The 20,211-nt window shown below is 41.7% G+C and overlaps 1 protein-coding gene across 1 annotated transcript in view; it reads left to right on the plus strand.

Annotated features, from left to right (window-relative positions):
* Window positions 1-20,211, plus strand: part of ZMIZ1 (zinc finger MIZ-type containing 1) — a 403,763-nt gene that overhangs the window by 209,686 nt on the left and 173,866 nt on the right. Inside the window, 1 exon segment of the mRNA XM_077821484.1 lies at window positions 7,065-7,178. Within this exon segment, the coding sequence (XP_077677610.1) occupies window positions 7,065-7,178 (114 nt within the window).

Consider the following 20,211-nt stretch of genomic DNA (forward strand, 5'->3'; position numbering starts at 1 on the left):
GTATGTCTTTTTCCACACAGTGACAATCTCCATTTGTTGGTAGTAGTTTTCTTCTACTCTAATACAAAATTGCAAGGCTTTGTGTGGCTAGTGAAGCCGGATAGCAGGCAGGGGCCAAAGTGGCTATCCATGTGAGAAATGCAGTGACTCTAGGCCACTGTTAATTAACCTAGAATCTAGCAACATGTCTTAGCGTCTGTGTGATTAGTTACATTATCATTCAGAAGTTCAATTGAAGCGAGACATGAGACACAGAGCAGACGTAGCTGGGTAAAATAAACACACGACTTGAGTCAGCCTTCATAATTTGGTGCAACATCACATAAAGAAATGCAATAACTTGTTTAGCATAGTTAAGCAGTTTGCTACTCAAAAGCACCCTATTTGCATGACATCCCATTTGAGCAGCAGTTAAGCTATGGTAAATTAGTTGTGTGTTTTCAGAGCCAGGCATGTTTCAAAGAAAAGAAAAAAAATATTTCTCCCCCTCAAAAATATGCAAGCTTGTAAACTAAAATTCCACGTTTAATTTCCATAGCAACATATAAAAACACAGAGTCTGCACTGAAATTATTTTGTTTTCCATATTATTGCTGTCATGTTAGTAGAGTCTTGATATATGCATGATAACTTTAACCCTCTGTAATTACTCTTAATTTTGCACTGTTGTTGTCCTAGTATTTACTGCATTGCTATATCTACAACATGTTGGTATACATCTGGGTTGTAATCTTCTATATTTAGAAGAGATATACCTGGTATCCTAGCCGTATTTCATTCCAGGTAACTGATTTCTGTCTTCCTAAATTTTTTTATTCAAGGTTTCAGTTGTATAAGGCATGCATTTTGGTGTGGGGGTGTAGAGAACGCAGTATATAAAGGGTATATGACTTTGTTTTACAGTGCTTTGGGATCCTTTGAAAATTAAAAATCTATGTGTGCATGAACTGTCATATACTGATGTGTGTGTGCAGGTTGATGTGCATGTGGTTACATATTGTAGGCTGGGGTAGTCAATAGGCGGGCCAAATCCAGACTGCCAGATGCTTTTGGACGGACCCCCAAATCTTTTTATTTACTTATCCTTGGTGTTATTTTTTTATTATTTTCTATGGAGTTTGGACCTTGACTATATCTTTGCCCAAGAAATGTGGATCTTGATCAAAAATAATTACCTATCCCTGTTGTAGGCCCACAGATGAGCGGTGTCAGATGTCAGGGCCTTGCAGGTTGAATTCCCATTGAAGGAGAAATCAGTGATGCAGAGTTTAGATATAATCTTAATGCAGCTTCTTTTATTTATACATATATACCAGTTCCAAAGTAGAGGTGCTCACAGACAACTTATAGATAATTCTCTCTTTCAGGAATCTCAGCCCAACCACCAATTCCTACTTCCCAGGGAGCAACTCTGCCTCAAGAAGTTAGTGAGATATTAAGGCAGAGAGAGAACTCCCTTGCTTCTTGCCATAGCTCCCCTGCGCAAGATACTGCATCAATAAATAAATAAATAAAATTTGCTTGCAAGAAAAAGAGCTTGGGAGACTGGTAGCACCACCTGGTGATTCCTGCCCATAACAATATATAGTCGCATGTCGCTGATTTTTGTGCATTTGAGTCTTTCAGTTTCATTGAGTTAAGTCAGCTGGAGTCCTAAGAAGCACTTATTTATAACAACTCAGTTCTGGAAACTTCACTTGAAGGTTCTGATAGGTTGTGAAATAATGACATTGTGATGTTTTTTCAATAGCTGTTTTATAGTAAAATTAAGTAATATTGAAGATCAGTCTTGTAAGTAACTGATTCTTACAGTTTGTCTTGGTTTGTTTGTTTCTATTTTAGATTGTGAGTTCCCCGCGACTACCTTGATACAAGTGTCTTCTGCACTGTTGAGCACATTGCTGGTGATGAAAAAATAATAAGTAACACGTATTTAAACATCATGGTTGTAGGTTAAACATTGTGGTTCTCTTGTAGAATCTTCGGGCTTAGAGCTCTGCCAGCCTGTTAATGTCTTGTGTTCCTACTGTATTAGATGTAGTAGCCCAAAGTGAGTGCTGAAGTCTTCAGTTTGTTCGTAGAAGTAGTTTTTAATGTTTTCTTGCATAAGGCAACATTTCCTAGGATGTAGTCTCTTCTTCATATTTACATTTTGGTTCATGCGTGGTTTCCTTTCAGCTCCCCATTCCCACCCACAGAAAACATCTTTGGTCTCTGTAATCCTGAGAAATTTCAGGGAACCCCCCCCCATTTATTTTAAAAATTATTTCTGAGAAAATTAGAAAGAGGATGGAGATCTAACCCATTAATGTTTTGGCAAATTCTTTTCTTCCTTTAGATTAGTTGGGACTTTTGTCTTTGACAGAATTGACAAAGGCGGGGAGTTATTCATCTTGCATAACTAACCTATAAATTAATTTTCAGTAGCACAGTTGCTGTGTAGGATGTCAAGTTTTCAGCATGCTGTGTGTGTATATAAAATTGTTTTTTGTAGAGACCCATCTTTTAGTGGTTGATTTATGATAGGTCCCTACTGTGCTTGACCACGCAAAAAAAAAAAAAAAAGAAAGCCTAAGTGCAGTGGGTTGATAAGATGGAGACTTGAGTGAGAGTTGCATAACGCATAATTAATTGAAGTCCAAGTCACTGTCGACATTGCATTAGTAGCTTCACTTTGAGGTAGCTTCTGCTGTGACATATTCCACTGAGATGAGTATGTATCTCTAGAGTGAAGTTTAAAAATGAAACAAACTTATTTCTGTCCTTTACTCCTGTAAAAGCATATTGATTTTTGATAGCCTCACATTAAATAGGTGTTAGTGTATGATACAGTGAAGTGAAAACTGAACCCATGTTTAAGGCCTCTTTAATGGTGGCCTAAATCTCCAAAAATGGTAAATGATTGAGTGCCTCCATTTTGGGGTATCCAACTTGACTTCTTAAGGAGGCCTGATTTTTCAGAGGGAAGGTGCTCAGCACTTCTACAAATCAGGCCCCTTTAAGATATCTCAAGTTCAGCACTCAAAAGTTGAGCCACAAGACTTACCTGATGATCAGTAAAACAAAAATAATTATTTTTTTTCCATATTCTGAGTGTGTGGTCACTGTAGATGGAGCTGGTGAAGTGATACTGAAATGCATTTTGTGCCCAATGATCTCAAACCGCAAACAAAAAATAGCCATGTTCTTCTGTGCTTTGTGTTCAAGATTGGTGAGTTCTTTTCTCTCAGTGCAGGATGTGTCCAATGGAAATATCACTTACAAAACCATGTATGATTAAAAATATATATTAGGGTATGTCTACACTTACCTCCGGAGCGATCGATCCAGTGTGGGTCGATTTATTGAGTCTAGTGAAAACATGATAAACTGATCGCTGAGCACTCTCCTATTGACTCTGGTACGCCACCGGAGCGAGAAGCATAGGCGGAGTCAACGGGGGAGCATCAGCAGTTGACCTACCGCAGTGAAGACAGTGCTGTATGTAGCTCTAAGTATGTCGCCTTCAGCTACGCTATTTTCGTAGTTGCATGATCGAAGTTGCATAATTTAGACCGACTTAGCTCCGTGCCCCTCCCACCCCCCCCCCCCCCCCCGAGTGTAGACCAGGCCTTAGTCTTGGTGGCGAAACCTACAATGCCCAACAACACGTCCACACCACATTTCCTCTCTATTATATTTAATGTTGGTTTTGTGTTATTGAGGTTGCAACATGCAATCTTTTTGGTGCCCTGCAGCATGTGATTATCACAGTATGATTTGTGCTCCAGTTATGCTCACATTTTTCTTTCTCTGCAATTTTTGCAGACGCATTATCGCAGGAGAAGTTGTCCTTGGAGTATGATGCTTTAAAGGGGTTTTGAGCTGGTTTTTGTGTTTTTCTGCTGAATGAGAATGGAGGATTGAAATGACAGTAGATACTAAGAGTTTTTGCAACAGATATTTGCAGCTTTGAAAGCTCCCAATCTCTCACCTTTCTGCTTGCTACAGTCAGGACAAATAACCTAAACTACTTGGCCAGTTGGTTTTTATAACAGACATAAAAGATCACTCTTTTCTTTGTTTAGCTGGATATGCTAATATTCATAAGTATACAAAGAGCTTTGACCCCTCTCATTGAGCTGGCATGGAAATATTGCTTTGAAAATACAATCCAGAGGAAGTCACGCAGTTGGTATAAATTTGGCTCCATGTTGTTTAGTAGGAAGATACCATGTTGCATAATGTCTGTTTGTTTTTTTTAATTCTTCCATTGTTTTAAAACTTGCTGTCCCACATACCAGTCATCTCTTGTCAATGTAAGGGCTTTTGACAAAGATCCTCCATAGAAGAAGGATTAGTGTAACAGGATCCAAAAGGTCACAGACATAAGAGCTTGTCACACCCTGGTGTGGGAGGATACTTGTTTTCACTCTGCTGTCTTGGAGCTAATTTATTTGGTTTATCTGGCATGAGAATAAGAGGGGGAGAGAACTGAATAGCCTTTAATGTGAATAGATTTTGTATGTAGGACATATGTTTATAGCAGTGCCAACTTCAAATATTCAAAAATCATGAGTCAAACAACCCCCCAAAAATCATCAGATTGGCTTAAAAATAACGAGAATTTAGTAAATTCCTTTTATTATTTATAAATTCCTTTTATGATTGGTTTCCTTTTATTTGCCTTCTGGGTTTTGAGTCTTCTGGGTGCACATTTTCAGACTTTTCTCTGCAACCACAAAGGCTTGGACCTTACTTTTTAAAAATCAAGCTGAGTTTCCCATGTGAGTTCTTGTCTTTTGAAGTTTGGTCTTTAAGTGGAACATCACACCTGTTGCGAGAGCTGGCATCACTGTGTATGTAGCCTGTTTAGGAAGATACTTACAAGAGATTATGATGATACACATGGGAAAGGAAATAAGTGAATCTTTAGAGTTAATATCAGTATTTTTTTAATTCCTGTGAAGTCTTATTGGAACCTGTATAAACTGAGTAAAGTAGTTTTGGGTCATCACTGACCACCTCGTTTTTGTCAAAACTGATGGCTCTGTTGAGCTGGAGAGTTCTTCAAGTTTTACATTGACAGAAGTCCTTTTTATGCAAAATCTGTGAAGCAAAAAGCCAAAGGGCTTGAAAAAATTTGGTTAACTCTCAATGTTGGATATTTGGATATGCCAGAGAGGATGCTAATGGGTCACCCTTTTGATGAACTGTATGGGCCAGTCCGATCTCCTTAAAATGGCAATTCTAGGAATTGCTGACAATTTCCTGGTGCATATAGTGTGTAGTCCTTCAATAATGAGGTTTGGTTTGGGGGTTTTTTGTTTTGCATTTTCCATTGCAAGGTATGAAGGACAGATATAATATACAGAACTTTGGTATAACCAGGTGCTGTTCTCCTGGACATAGAATATGTCCTCCAGCTCTTAGATAAATGAATACATAAAAAGGGGAAAGTATAGGAAGATGGCAATTATAAATAGGGGCTTATCTGGGATTCAGATGACTATGAGTCTCAGAGGTCGGGTTGAGCTTCCTTTGATCAGAGAAAGTACGTAATTTGCTGGTGAGTGTATGTTACAGGGCCTTCTCTATGCCCAATCTGCAGAGGATATGAGCCTTACAGCCACAGCTAGAAAGCATTGGCTTGTTAGCTCGAGGCCATTTCACCACAGGCTAGTGGAAACCCTTTATACACCTCATATGCTATGGAACTGATTGTCTCCATTAGTAAGGAATTCTTATTTTATTCTTCTTTTAATTCTATTGTTGTTTTAATAATAGTATTTATTAGTTTATTATTAACAGCAATAACAAAAATTCTTATCGTGCCTGATCTGTGCTAGGTGCTTTACACCAAATAAAAAATGGCCTTTCCCCAAAGACCTCACAAATGAAGGCTCGACAAGCAAAGACTTGTACCATGTGGCTCTCTTGTGCCCATAATGTATCCTCATCCTGGATGTGAATATTGTACCAGTAAGTAGGCACACAGGCATCATGTTGATGGTGACTTTATACAAATCCAGATAGGGATATGGATATATGTAAATGTCAGTTGTTTTCAAAATCCAGACAAATAATGCTCTCTTCTCAGGGGATGTAATGGCTAATGTCTTGCTGTACATTGAGTTCCACCCCACGCTAAAAATTTGGAGCATTTTGGTTTTCAAGTACTTTGAAGTATGAATTCTACCCCCACGCTAAAAATTTGGAGCATTTTGGTTTTCAAGTACTTCAAAGTTTTACAAATTTTTAGCATGGGGTGGAATTCAGTTCAAGTAAATAATACTACTAAGTGTCTCCCAAAACAGGACTGTAATTTGGCCAGTGCAGGGGAGGGTGAGAGAGCAGCAGTTAAATGGGTTTCTTTCTCCAAGTCATGCCGGCTAATGAAATTCTGCCCCTGCAGGGGTTGTGAGATTTCCTCTGGATATTTCTCAACACTCTACGCGCTTTTGTATTTTCAGTTGTAGCAATGTCAAAGCCATACCTTGGTGTCAATGTTTTCCTCCATGTGCTGTTATCCTGAGCTACAGCGCTGTAAATGTCTCAATATTTGTTGCAACCACAGGCTAGCTACAGTTGTCAAACTGCTTAATAAGTATCAGCAATGTCCATAGTAAGGCACTCGGGCCAAATTCAGTAAGCGGGGAGATACTGAAATCTAGCTATTCTAAAAGCATTGCTGGCTCTGTGTCCACCTTTCCAGCAGTTGGCGTTGGGCCTGAGGAAAAGAGTTGAAATGCAGAATGAGATTCAAGTCTGCCCAGCGTTGGGGTTGGTGAGCCTTGGTGTCCTAGTTCAACTCATTACATCTCTGGGCACAATTCATCAAGTTTTGGGGAACTGGATCTGGACTTTCAGTTGCATCATTACCTCTACTCAATAAAATTAAATTAGGAGCAATATACAGATAATAGAGAATGAATTAAGTTGGTCTACTCTATTCATCCACTCATGTGACTGGATCTCTTATCATTTCCTGGGTTTTTTGGCTTTGAAATAGTGTGCTGAAGAGAATGCATCTAGCAGTTAACATTATTTATTTACCATGTTGTTTAATCTTCCCCCCTTTTCAGCACTTACAGAATCCTGCAAACTTCCATAATGCAGCTACAGAGCTCCTGGACTGGTGTGGAGACCCGAGAGCTTTCCAGAGACCTTTTGAGCAGAGTCTGATGGGCTGTTTGACGGTACGTCAACTCTTTCTGTGATGGCATTTCTTCCTCTCTGTGTGCTGTCTGTCAAAGACTGGTAACTGAGTCTGCAGTTAGTCACTGCTTTTGTACAGCACATGACTCCTTAATCCCCACATACTAATATCTATTTATTTCATAGCAATCGGGGTGACTAATGTTACTTAACATGCAATATAAGAAGGTAATAGGAAATTAATCATTTGGAGGGGGAAATCTTATATAGCTATACTGCATCTCTCTATATACACTAACTGAGCCACAAATGAGGGGAGCCATCGAAATTTCAGACAAATCTCCCCTATTGCTTATTTTTGAAGAAGTGGGTGGAAGGACACGCTTCTGAGGTAACCAGGGCTAGTCCGTCAGCTGATGAGCGCTCTAGAGAAATTCATTTCATTTGGCTTAGCCTGTTTCATATGCTGAAGTGGGTCAAATCCTGCCTTACTATTTGTGAGAGTGCTTTTGACTTTAATGGGACTGCCTGTGTGAGTCAAATGAGCGGTGATTGGTCCAAGAGCAATGATCAAATGCAGAATGTACATTTCAGGGACTATAACAGCAGCAATTTTTGTTCTGAACAGTGCCACTTGCCTGGCAGATTTAGAATCCAGCCCAGAAATATTCACAAAATCAAGTAAACACTATGTGGTGGGGGTACTCAAAAGCTTTCTCGCTATTTTCATAACATTATATAATAAAGATAAATTAAAACAAAAGCCTACAAAATAGCAAGACAAACAAATAGATCACCTAGATAGCTTATGCCATTCTTCAGCATAAGTGTTGACAGATGCTAGTTATCCAGGCAAAAATACACGAATCGGTTTCATACAGTTTGTAAAGAGCATACATATAGCAGTTACTAAGAGCCAGATTCAGCTGTAATACTCCAAACGTTAAGGAATGGCTCCATCTTAATGTGTTGAAGTGTATAGCATCTCTCAGAACTCTGTCAAGGTATGGAATGAATCTAGTGATCTATAAGAAATTGCATATCATCCTTCCAAGCAGGAAATATTTTTTGAGAGAATTATAAATGTTATTGGACTCCATAGACTTCTGATGATGTTTAAACTGTAAGTTGTCTTCAGAAAATTCCCTGACTTATCAAAATACACACATGATGTAATGTGGCCATAGTTATACTGTCCCTATAAATTTATGTTGTATCTGGCTATTGATAAACACTGTGTCTGAGTTTGGTGCTTGTGAAAAGGAGACAAATGAAAGACTGGCGCATTATGAACTCATGTAGACTCCTGTGTCTGTGGGTTAACTTTGCCCACCTGACCTCATGGCTGAAGACAGCTCAATAAGAGAGCAAGAAAGAAAAGGAACGCCAAGCTCACCCTGCTCTATTTCATTTGATTGATTCAACTCTGTGCAAGTGACAGAGAATCGCCCATTTAGACCCCAAGATACCACTCATGACCAGTTGCCTATTTTTTCCCCATCGGAATGATTTATTGTTATTTATTCATTTGTGTATTTTTTATTATTTGTATTGTCGTGCCACCTAAGAGCCCTAGCCATGGACCAAGACCCTACTGTGCTAGGTGCTGTACAAGCACAAAATAAAAAGATGCTCCCTGCCCCAAAAAACTTACAATGTAAACAAAGCCACACATATATAATATTATATCTGAAGCCCCCAAAGGCTTCGGTTGGGATTAGGGCCTCCCTCTTCGAGTGCTGGATATGTGTATTTCACTGTGGGCATGCACGCACTCCATGTGCCAGAGATTTCTTGCAAGTAGTTCCATTGGTCCGTGCCCATGCCCCTGCTCTCCATGTGTTCGTCACATAAAAGAGGGGTGGACCCTCCGCCTCTCCAGTTCCTTTTTACCCCCTCCTGGCCTAAGTCAAAATCCTCCAGTGTCTGGAGCTTCTCCTTTCTCTTCGTCCTGTAAATATTCAAATTCTGTATTGGTCTTAGTTTTGTTGTTGTTAGTGTTTTGGTAATCCCTACATTAGTGTGTGTTAGAATTCCCACCCCAGGAACCCTCCTGGCTTCCCAGCAAGGGATTGATCCTGGGATTATGCCCTGGCTACTGAGCTTCAAAAACTTCATCTCCTGCCCCTGCTCCTTTTTGGCCTGGATGGCCACCAGCTCTGCCTCTACTGCCTCAGAGAAGCTCGTATCGCCACTAAGTGCAGCATGTGCTGCTTTCCCCCACCAGAACACCGCAAACATGAGAGCTTTGGTTTCAAAAGTGGAGCATGCAACAAGGTTCCAGTCCACCCAAGCCCGGGAGATCCCCTGTGTATTGGCCAGAGTTGGCAAGGATAGGAGTGCAGAGGGAAGGAACTTTTGGCTGGGCCATCTCATTAGAAGAAGGGGCACTCTCACAGACTCCCTCCTGTAGGAGGAGAGATTCCTCCACAGCCCCATCTAAGTGGGGTGAGCTCTCACACCCAAGCCATAAGGACTTAGGCACTCCTAAGCCGCATGATTGTGTTCAAAAGATTCCAAGGAGCAAGTCTCCTTCAGTAATGGTCTCTGCATGTACCTCGACACTAGTTGCTGTACCACCTAAATAAAACACTGGGACCTGAAGGACTGGGAACCATCGGTACCACTGAAAACTGTGATGTTGGTGACTCATTCACTGGTGGTACCATCACGTTCCTGCAAGGGGCCTCTGTCTATACCTACTCTAGTGGTATGTGAAGTGACAAGACACAACCTTTCCAGATGATACCTTCTTCCTCCGGGTCCCACAGTCTCCCTTGTTATTGGGAGCAGTCCACACCAGGGAGATACAAATGCCTGTGGAAGTGCAGGACTCTGGGAGAAGTCTGTCCCCTTGTGCTGTGCACTAGCAGCGGTTTCCTCTCCATGGATCTGTCAGCACCACTGAGAAACCAGGATCTGACCTTTACATCTTTGGGAGAGACAGATGTACCAGTGGAACCAACTTCTCCTCCACTCAGTGAATTCAGCCCAGACGGGATCAAGACTTTCCTGGAACCACCCTCAACCACAGAGACAGGAGCTTACTAATCTGGACAGGTGGTCCCATCACAACTTACCTTCGACTCCTCAGACCGGCCTTATTGGTGCCCATGGCATCTTTACACACATTACCTAGAATCCATCTGTTCCTACAGGAAATCTTACTACCCTTCTGCTCCACGGGGACAGTCTGAATCCCCTGAGCCCATGGAAGAAGGGGAAGATGAGCTGGATCCACTGGTAATACTGGTTCTGAGACGGGTTCCATCATTGTTGCTAGATGAGGTGGTTGCGCCAGCCTCTTCTTTTCCCCTGGATAATCATAGACAGTTTCAAAAGCTCCTACAGAGAATGGCGGAAGAGCTCCAAATCTCTTTAGAGGAAATCCAGGACCCTCAGCATAAACTCCTGGATATCCTGCAGCCTAGGGGCTCCAGTCAAGCTGCACTTTCAGTAAATGAAGCTATATGAGAACCAGCAGGGGCTGTGTTGCTGTGACTCTAAGAGCACTGCAGGGCCAGATGGCATGAGCCCCCGGCTATGTAGCAGTGGGTCATGGCCTGGCCTGGCCAGCTCTGTGCGTCTCTCACACTGTTGTCATCATGATATTAATCCAAAAGATGGCACACAATAGAGCACTGGAAAACTATAACTCACTGGTATATATTGTTGCATACAGAGCCTTCCCTTGGGTAGGGTGAATCGGGAAGACTGTTCCAGGCCCTGCGCTTTGTGGGGCCACACGGGCCAGTGCGATTGGCTGGCACGACCAGTCCCGGAAGAGACGAATCCATCACTTCTGCCCCGGGCCCGCAACCCCTTAGGGACGGCCCTGGTTGCATGATGAATGTATGGTTAACCTACAAAGAATTATACAGATGTGCTGGTCATATGTGACTAGAATGTGTTTAAATCAGACATGTCAGGGGAAGTTGATAAACAGTTTTTCCAGACAAAGAAAAGAGGCTGACATCTCAAGCCAGGTCTAGCCAAAAACGTTGGACTATACGTTGGCATCAAGGAGTGCGGGAAGATCCATTTACATTGTAAAAATCACAAAAGTAGGGGAGAAACCAACACGGCGTTTCCAGACAACAGTATGAGGGGCCAAAACCTAGTGCTTTGGGCTCTGCGTTTGGATCCTGGCTAAGGACTGTGCCCCCATCCCCAAGAAGACAGAGAAACAATACTTAGTTGCAGCTAAGGAAGCAGAGTTCTTGTTCACCCACCTTTCCCTGAACTCCTTACTGGTCCAGGCAGCCACTGAATGATCCTGGCAACAGCACCCAAGGGCCGCCCCTGCAGATGGGGAGGCCAGGCATCTTGACCTTAAGGGGTGGAAGGTGTTTACATATACCATCCCTGCAGTATCAAATCTCAGACTCTCAGGCCCTTCACGCCAAATACGATTTCTTGAATTACTCTTTTAAGTTCCTGGATGTCAGGAACACGTTGCTTCAGAAGGACAGGGCTCAGTTTCAAGCCCTTATTGATGAGGGCAAACTAGTGGCCACAACCTCTTTACAAGTTGCAGTCGATGCAGCTGATAGGGCATCAAATTCCACCATGACCACAGTGAGAATATGTACCTTATTTTCAGTAACAAAACAATCATAAGTAAGGCCCTACTTAATTTACGATATTGTGGAAATTGTGGATCCCGTAATATTAGGTTTCCACCGCAATTTTATTTTAATTAGCTCACTTTGCATAGTCCACAATGTTGCATATCTTTTTAGGTTTACAACACACGCTTCTTTCCTCATTAATTTAACAGTAGAAGCCATTTATCCGAGCTGATAGTGGGTGGGGCTTGTGCTGTCAGCCCTGGGTGGCTGGGGCTCGGGCTCTGAGCCCCATGCACTGACTGTAATATAGTTGCAGCAAAATGTCAAAAAAATTAGCTGGCATAGCATAATACTTAAGTGTTTATATTGTTCCAGCAAATTTTTCTTAACCAAATAGGACTTCTCTGGCTTTTCCAAATTACCGCAGTTAATAAAGGTCCATTATTACTTTCCATGATTTTCCATGTCTTGTCCGCAACCCAGCCGCAATTATTTGACAGTCATCCCGCAATTCAAGTAGGGCCTTAGTCATAAGCAAAATTAATATTAATTTAGCAACTGCATATTCTGATATTTAGAGCCAAAGCTGCTTATCTTTGGAAATGTTTATCAATCATTTTACCTTGTGGGGGGATTATAGTATGATTCCCCTCCCCCCCAAAAGTGTCAAAGTCTGTTCATTCCATTGCAGCAGGATTATTAGTTCTTTATTTCTTCAATCCCTAAAATGACCTTTGAAAACAAATTACTTTGGAACTTCATTACTTTTGGGATATAAATTAAAAAGCACTTAGCCTCTGGCATCATTAGAACATTTGCATTGCACGGGATTCCAAAGCAGCTCGCGCACTGATAAATGACCCAGGAATTTCTACAAAACATTAGAAAGGTTTGCAGTATTGGCTCCTCCTTTTCCATGCATAAAGAAATTTTTTTGTTCTTAAGTTTTTCACACAACACACAGACATGATTTTCTTTGCACACTGCAAAAAAAAAAAAGTTCAACATGCAACTACTCCTCCCAGCACATAAATGACATGAAAGAACAACTTTCTAATGTGGAGTTTGTGCTATAGGATAGCACTCAGGAAACACTCGGCAACATCCCAATCCTAAAGTATTCAGAGAATGCGAACAAAGGACTGTCTCTCTCTAAAATGAGCAGAACATCCATTCACAAACTGTAAAATTTAGAAATGTGAGATGCAAGAACAGGTCTTCAACACAGACCTGTGTGCTGTTATGAAAAGCCCGTCCAATGTGCTTGGCAGATCTGCATGAACAGCAGTTTTCTTCCCTGGGTAGTTCACTTTAAAACCAATATTTTTGCTGAAATAACAAATAAGAGCTCTACTCTTACAAAAGATAAATTACTTCAAATCCCTCAAATTGTGGTTTGGATCCAAACAGTGGTTCTTGGAAAATGGTAGGTTCGGGGCTACACCCCAGTTTCCTGTGTACGGTCTCAGCTAGCTCTTCTTAGCTTAATAACAAAAGCAATTATTTTCTCCTTCTGCCAGTCCCACTGAATCAATATAGCTGCAAAAGAACATGCTGCATATCATTCTGTGCGTCATCTGCAAAGTTGCCTGCTTTGATTGCGAAATCACTGTTGTTGATGTAAGAAACAGAAAGCCATCACCCCATGATTTTCAGATCCTAGATTGAGTTTGAAGTGCCAGCAGTTATGGAAATCTTGTTTTGACTGGTAAACTGTGTGAATCGGATACATAGCATGCGTGGAACATCAAAACATAATTTTCACAGTATCTCTTTTCTCCCAGTGACCACATTTTAGGCTAATGAATAGATTTGCCTTTGTGCATCTGCACTTGGCATTATTCAGGTTGAAATTGCTCCTATAGGAGCCAGTGAGAATATACTGGAGATAACAGGTGTGGCTTTCTCATTTTAAGAGTAAGATCAGAGTTTGTCAGAGAGCTACTGAAACTTTGCCAGAAAAGAAAATGGACAGGTTTTTTTCGACCTATAGTGAGCTAGATTTAGCTTTTTAAATACCCTTTCCTTGTTAAATAAGACCCTTTAAGGGACACTTCCTTTAGGGGGATATAACCTTAGCCTATGAGCACTACCACCATGCAGAATGATGTCAATCTCACAGTAATCCTAGAACTGATTTTTATATCTGACCCATGAAAACTCCTGAAATGAGAGCTTAATGTAATTTTAAACAGAAATCCATTTAAACAGATAGAGAACGTGCAAGGAGGTGGAGGGAAATCTTGCCTACATTTTTTTTTTCTTGCAAGCCACAGACTCCAAAGAGAGATTACAGAAAACAGTTTGGAGGAAATAAGTAGACACATACATAAAATGCAAACACATATTTGTGTTCTTCTAGCGAGAACCTGTGTGTGTCTTCTAATTTGCAAAGGAAAACGAGGTGCTGTGTGAACTTTTCCACAAGGGTTATCTTGCAAATCAGATTTGAGAATCTGTATTCTGAAGCCTGAATTCTGTCTATAAATGAAATTGTATCTGTCCTGTTAATATTCCTGAAGTTTCGGTTGGATGTAGTATTCTTCTCTGTCTGTCACTAACTGTTGTATACAGTTGTAAAAAACTGAATAAAATAGCTGCCAGTTTGTAACCCAGAGTGGCTGCATTTCATTGCTAGGAGAAATATTTTCTAAATATAGCTGGTGTGAAATTTGTAAAGCAATTTGGAATTAAATCTGCTTTATAAAACTAAAGTTACATTATGTGAGTAATCATCTTTATGCTCTATAAACATAAGAATATTCATTAGTATTATACATATTAGTATACTATGTATGAAGCTGTACTTACTATCTTCCCAAACAATGGCAACCTCAAATGGCCAAGTCCAGATTAGTGGGCCGCTGAGTACCTTTGGAAGTGGCTTCATGAGATAACACAGGCACACGATTGAAGCATCACTGATTTATGGTATGGTCCATAGTTTGTGACTGGTAACACACAATGTGACTGTGGACATCAATTTTCCAGAGTGGAAGAGATGACAGCATGTGCTGTTCAATGTTCTGAAATGGTTCAATGAGAGTTATTGTTTCTGGGGCAAGTTGAAGCCTGGAAGTTTTTTTTGTGGGGTCGGCAATCAGGTGTTTGTTTTTCGAGACATTCGCATTATCCCAAAATTCTCTCCAGTGTGCCTCGGGATTGAATGAGGCTGCTTCAAGAGTTTTAGCTCGATCTCAAATAGGTTTGTGAGATTTCAGGCATGTCTTTGGAAGGTTCTGGAGATCCTCATGAATTGGTAAGTTCTAGTTGGCCATGGTTTGATCGTATGCACCAGTTGTGTGTGTTTGCGCATGTCCAGATTTTGGATGGGGCTAAATGTGCCAAAGTGGGCAGCCATTGAAGGAGGGTTGATTTTAATGTTCCAGTTATGATTCTCCTTGCAGCATTAAACTACACTTCCAGAGATTTAATATATGTGAGCTGGTACACAATATTCAGTGATCAAGTATACCAGTGCTAGAGTCGCTGTTCAGGGTGTGTGTGTGTGTGTTCATCATCACCCTATTTCGTGTTTGCAAGTGTTTGGATGAACTAGTTCTTGCTTTTACTTTTTTGCATGCCTTTTCCAAATAAGGTTTAAAAGTCCAAGCTTCTGGCCAAGGTTACACACAGGTACTTCAGATAGGGCTCATTTCAGTCTTGCTGTCTGTAAAAGGTGAGACTGAGTGGTTCCTTAGCAGCTTTGTTGTTTAGGTGAAAGGCTATTACCAAAATTTTGGAGGCATTGGGGTAGAGCTTCCAGTATTAAAAGTATTTCACCATTATCTTGAGGTGCTGAAAGGATGTCACCAATGCTGGTGAGGTCTTTGCCTTATACCACAAAAGCAATGTCATCGACATAAGTGAAGTTGTGTGAAATTGTGTTGGGTAAGTCACTAGTGTAGATGTTGAATAGTAAAGGAGCCAGCATGGATCCTTAAGGTAGACCATCGTTAGGGATGTGTGCTTTACTGATTGGCCATTCAGAAGGATGTGGTATGTATGGTTATTCAACACCGTGGCCAGGAGTTGTGCACTGCTACAGTATTGGATGACCCTTGATCAACAGGCCATATCTCCATACTGTTGTAGGTGGCAGATAAATCTGTCCGTTCTGGTTTGCTTTTAAGATTCAGCTGGAAGCCAGCATAGGACTAGTAATGGTGAGAGCTGGGTTGCAGAAATTTCCCTTCTGCTCTGAAACTGGCCTATTCCTTTGGCAGGATGATATCAAAGATAGGGGTGAGATGAGCCAGTGAGACCCTCTCTTTCAAGTTGTGGAAAGGCCTGATACTGGGCAATAGCTGGTGGCATGATTTGGTGGATTCCCATGTTTGAGGAGGGCAATGATGATTACCTCATGACTATCACCTCTTTGGGTGTCTTCCTCCATCAAATTGCAGCAGCGAATAGGACTGACCAACCATGCTCATCTCTTTGGCTCCAAATTCTTAAGAAATTCAGGATAAATGCCATGTTTGCCAGAAGCTTTTCTGCTTTTAGTGGCCATGAGGGTCTTGTTTATTTCTTCTCTAGTATATGGTGATCATAGAGGCAGGACTTTGCCAGACTTTTAGGAAGAGCTCTTTTTGAATCTTCTTTCTAGTCAGCTTATCAGGTATTGTCTTTGAGCTACAGAGAAAGTGTGAGGCAGTGGCACTGACTGTCACTTTTGATTGTCGGTGTTTGCTGGGTCAGCGACTTTAAGCTTATGGAGGAGTGCCAGGGTTGCAACGGGAATGCATGAAGTCAAGACCCTCCACTGTCTCATTCCATATCTTAAGTTGGCATATTTCAAAGTCTCTTAGTGCTTTTGTTGTGTCTGGATCTCCACTCTTTTCATACTCTTTGAAGAGTGCTTCTGTCTCCATCTGCCAAGCAAGGAGTGTAGACCTATGATAGCCCTGGGAAATGAGCTTCACAGTTGCTTTGATAAGATAGTGAACTAAGTGGCCATAGTTTTCTGTATTCAACTAGATACAATTCACCAGTCTTCAACTTACGCAGTATGTGTAACCCAGTTTGCTTTGCGAAAATTTCAATGAAGTTTTTGGATTGAATTCAGTCAGTAGAACTCCACAGCTGACATGCAGAATAGTGGAGCAATACTGGCTGCAAGGTAAGTTACCAACCACTGTTTGTGAAGCTTGCAGGATAACATAATTATTGTCTTTCATCAGAAAGCAGAGTTCAGGGTTGTGTACTGTGGTACCTCTGGTTGAGCAAAAATTCCCTGGTCATTTAGGGTCGAAAAGAAGATGGACAGCTGTGAACAAGGCCAATGTGTGAGTTACTCACCAGGTGCATCATAGCCCTGTTGTGAGTGGTATCTATAAGTAAGGCTACATTTTAGTCAGGGTTATTTTTAGTAAAAGTCATGGACAGGTCACAGATAGTAAACAAAATTCATGGCCGAGGACCTGTCCATGACTTTTACTAAAAGTACCTGTGACTAAAACTTGGGCGGGGGGCTGCGGGTGCTCAGGAAGGTATAGGGTGGGGGGCTGCGGGTGCTCAGGAAGGTGTGGGGCAGGGGTGCCGCAGGTGCTGGGGAAGGTGGCCCGGGACCCTGCTGGTGATGGGGGAGGAGGGCTGGCAGGGGCTCACTACCCAGCTCCTAGGCAGCGGAAGGGCTAGGAGTCTTTGCGCGCTGCTCCTGCCACAAGAACCGGCTGCGCATTGGCCAGGAACCGCAGCTAGTGGGGCCTGTGGGGGCCGGGCCTGAAGGGGCAGGCAGCGTGCAGAGCCCCCTGGCCCCTCCGCCGCCTAGGAGCTGCAGGACCACGACAGTAGGAGCCAGGGAGCCCCGCCCCCAAGGTGAGCGCTCCTGCACACCCACCAACTCCCTAGTCCTGAACCCATCCCACACACCCAAACTGCTGCTGCTCACCGCTGCAGAAGTCACGGAGGTTACGGAAAGTCATGGAATCTGTGACCTCCGTGACAGACTCACAGCCTTAGCTATAAGTCACTAACTTACATGGCTGGGTGGAGAGAAGACGGTAACATGGCCTTTGAATATTCAAAGTATGTAGGTTTGTAGATGTTCATTATGGTCATTTGTCCAATTCTTGGTGCAGGAGTAGAGATTCTCATGGTCTTGGATTGCTCCAGAATGAGGCATCTTTAAGACCATGCCTGATGTACATGGGGAGGCCATACTTTGCGTTGTTCAAAGTTAATTCATAGGTATGAATTTTGTAACTTGCTGCTTGCTTGTAGCCTGTTAGTATGAGTTTCTTGTTAAGGAACATCAGTGTTATTCACCTTGAGAACTCTTGAAAGATAGTCATATTTAGCATGTTAGAGAGAGAAGGTGGGTGAGGTAATATCTTTTATGGGACCAAATTCGGTTGGTGAAAGAGACAAGCTTTTGAGCTTGTGCAGCTCAAAAACTTGTCTCTCTCACCAACAGAATTTGGTCCAATAAGATATTACCTTACTCACCTTTTCTCTCTAGTATCCTGGGACCAATACGGCTACAACTACACTGCATATTTGGCATGTGACCGACCCTCATATTGAGTTGGTCCATACATAGAATTGGTCCTGCGGTTCTTCAATGAAGTCCCAAACAAGGACTCCTAAGAAATTGATGACATTCATTGTGTTAATCAGTAACACATAACAAGAGCACCATGTGAAGGTTGTTGTCTTGCTCCTTCCCTCCCCCCAAATAAAACAAAGCCAACAGTAAAATAATTCAGACCACTATATCAGGTAAAACTTAAATCTGATCAAGAGTTGTAACTCTCCCTTTCGCCCATTCTTAAATCCATCCCCATCCCACCACTTTATTCTACCATTGACAAATGTCCTGGCATATTAATGAAGATGTTGAGGAGATTTCCATCTTGTGTCATGCTATGGAGCAGAGAGTTCCAGCAGTAGTAATAAGAAGGGGAGAACTAAGACCACTGGACGTATCTAAGACCACTGGACGTCTTTGACTGCTTTTGGCAAGGAACAATAATAGCAGTACTTTTGCACTCTTATAGCACTTTTCATATGAGAATACACAGTACTTTACATTATTTAGGGCTCACAACATGCCTGCAAGGCAGTTCAAAGAGAGGGACACACCGCTTCATGCAGTCATCTCTGGTGTGGAATACTGCAGTTGTTTAACAGTTCAGGTTAGGTATGAAAAGGAGTGGCATATGTTTGGATGTCAGGAGGAATTTAGGCAGGCCAAATGTAATTACCAGAATGGGCTGTGGTCAAAACACTGGCATCATGTAACTCTGCTTATCAAAAGTGCTGTGGGATTGCTGACCACAAATGGTCAGGACCTTGGTTTCTCATCTCATCTGACAGATGTCACTTCCCCTGCCACCCAGCCCACAAACACTATGCTGAGGTGTTTGTTAAACATTGATAGAGAGAGAAGTGATACCCCATGAGTTACAACACTTCTTTTGTTGTCTAGGTGTTCTTGGAGGTTTTCTATCCAAATAATGGCTCAGCTCAACCTTGCTTAGCTGGTGTGACCTGATGGAGTCATAACCAAGGTGGTATGACTGCACTAAAGTGACAGAAAGATTGTTAGACATAAAATTATTTGATAACTCTGGTCGTGCTGTATCTGAAACTCTACATTTTCATTTGTATCCTTTCTGTAATCTGGGGTTCTCGATATACTCTAAAGAGAAGCATTATTCAAAAGTGGTTGTATTAAAATGTCCAAGGGAACAATGCTTTGGGCCATTTATTTGTGGTTGTGATATTGCGTATGCTCAGTCATTTTACAATGCAAAATAACCTTCTGAGTTCCATTTCTCCTTGAAAAAATCTTTGAAGCAAGGCTCTTGACGTTTTTCAGATCATTTTAAGAATGGGAAAGCTGTTGTCAGTTTTGTGATATGGAAACCCATTTTAGCTCATCAAACGTGTAATTAAAAAATTTAATTAAAAACAAAAAGGACAAGAACCATACGTTTGGATGAGGTCAGGTTTCCAAAACAGGATGCATCAGATGGCAGAAACAACAAAGTTAGGCTAATGTGTTTGCAAGGTATCTGCTGCTAAATTGACTTCATGCCTGGCTGGCCTCTTTCTGTTTAATACAGAGAAGTACAGAATCGAAAATCAACATGTGACACTTCAAAAATCAAATTTCAGATCTGATCAGGATCACAGTAATTACAGATAGAAGATCACATCTATACCCATGAAAGGACAGGAGGACAGCCTGCAGACCCTTAAGGATGGCACACACTGACTTGCTTCTAAGGCTTCTGAGGAGAAATTCTGATTCCATCCTGTCTGCTCCTCACATTTATTAGACAAATATTTTTGTGTGTTTCAAGTGGTGAACTGTGTTCAGCTAAGTTCAGGATCTCTCTCAGGGGTGTGCGTCATGGCCACCATTCTGGATGACTAGATAGGAAGATTTCCCTCATGCTCATTCAGTACCAGTCTTTAACTGTCAGCGGGTGTTGCTCCTGAGCTCTGACTTCAGTGTGTTACTTAGCGGTAAGCCCTGCTTTGTGCTGGTGCA

Source organism: Eretmochelys imbricata, chromosome 7 (assembly GCF_965152235.1).
Source record: "Eretmochelys imbricata isolate rEreImb1 chromosome 7, rEreImb1.hap1, whole genome shotgun sequence".
In the NCBI taxonomy this organism is placed as follows: domain Eukaryota; kingdom Metazoa; phylum Chordata; order Testudines; family Cheloniidae; genus Eretmochelys; species Eretmochelys imbricata.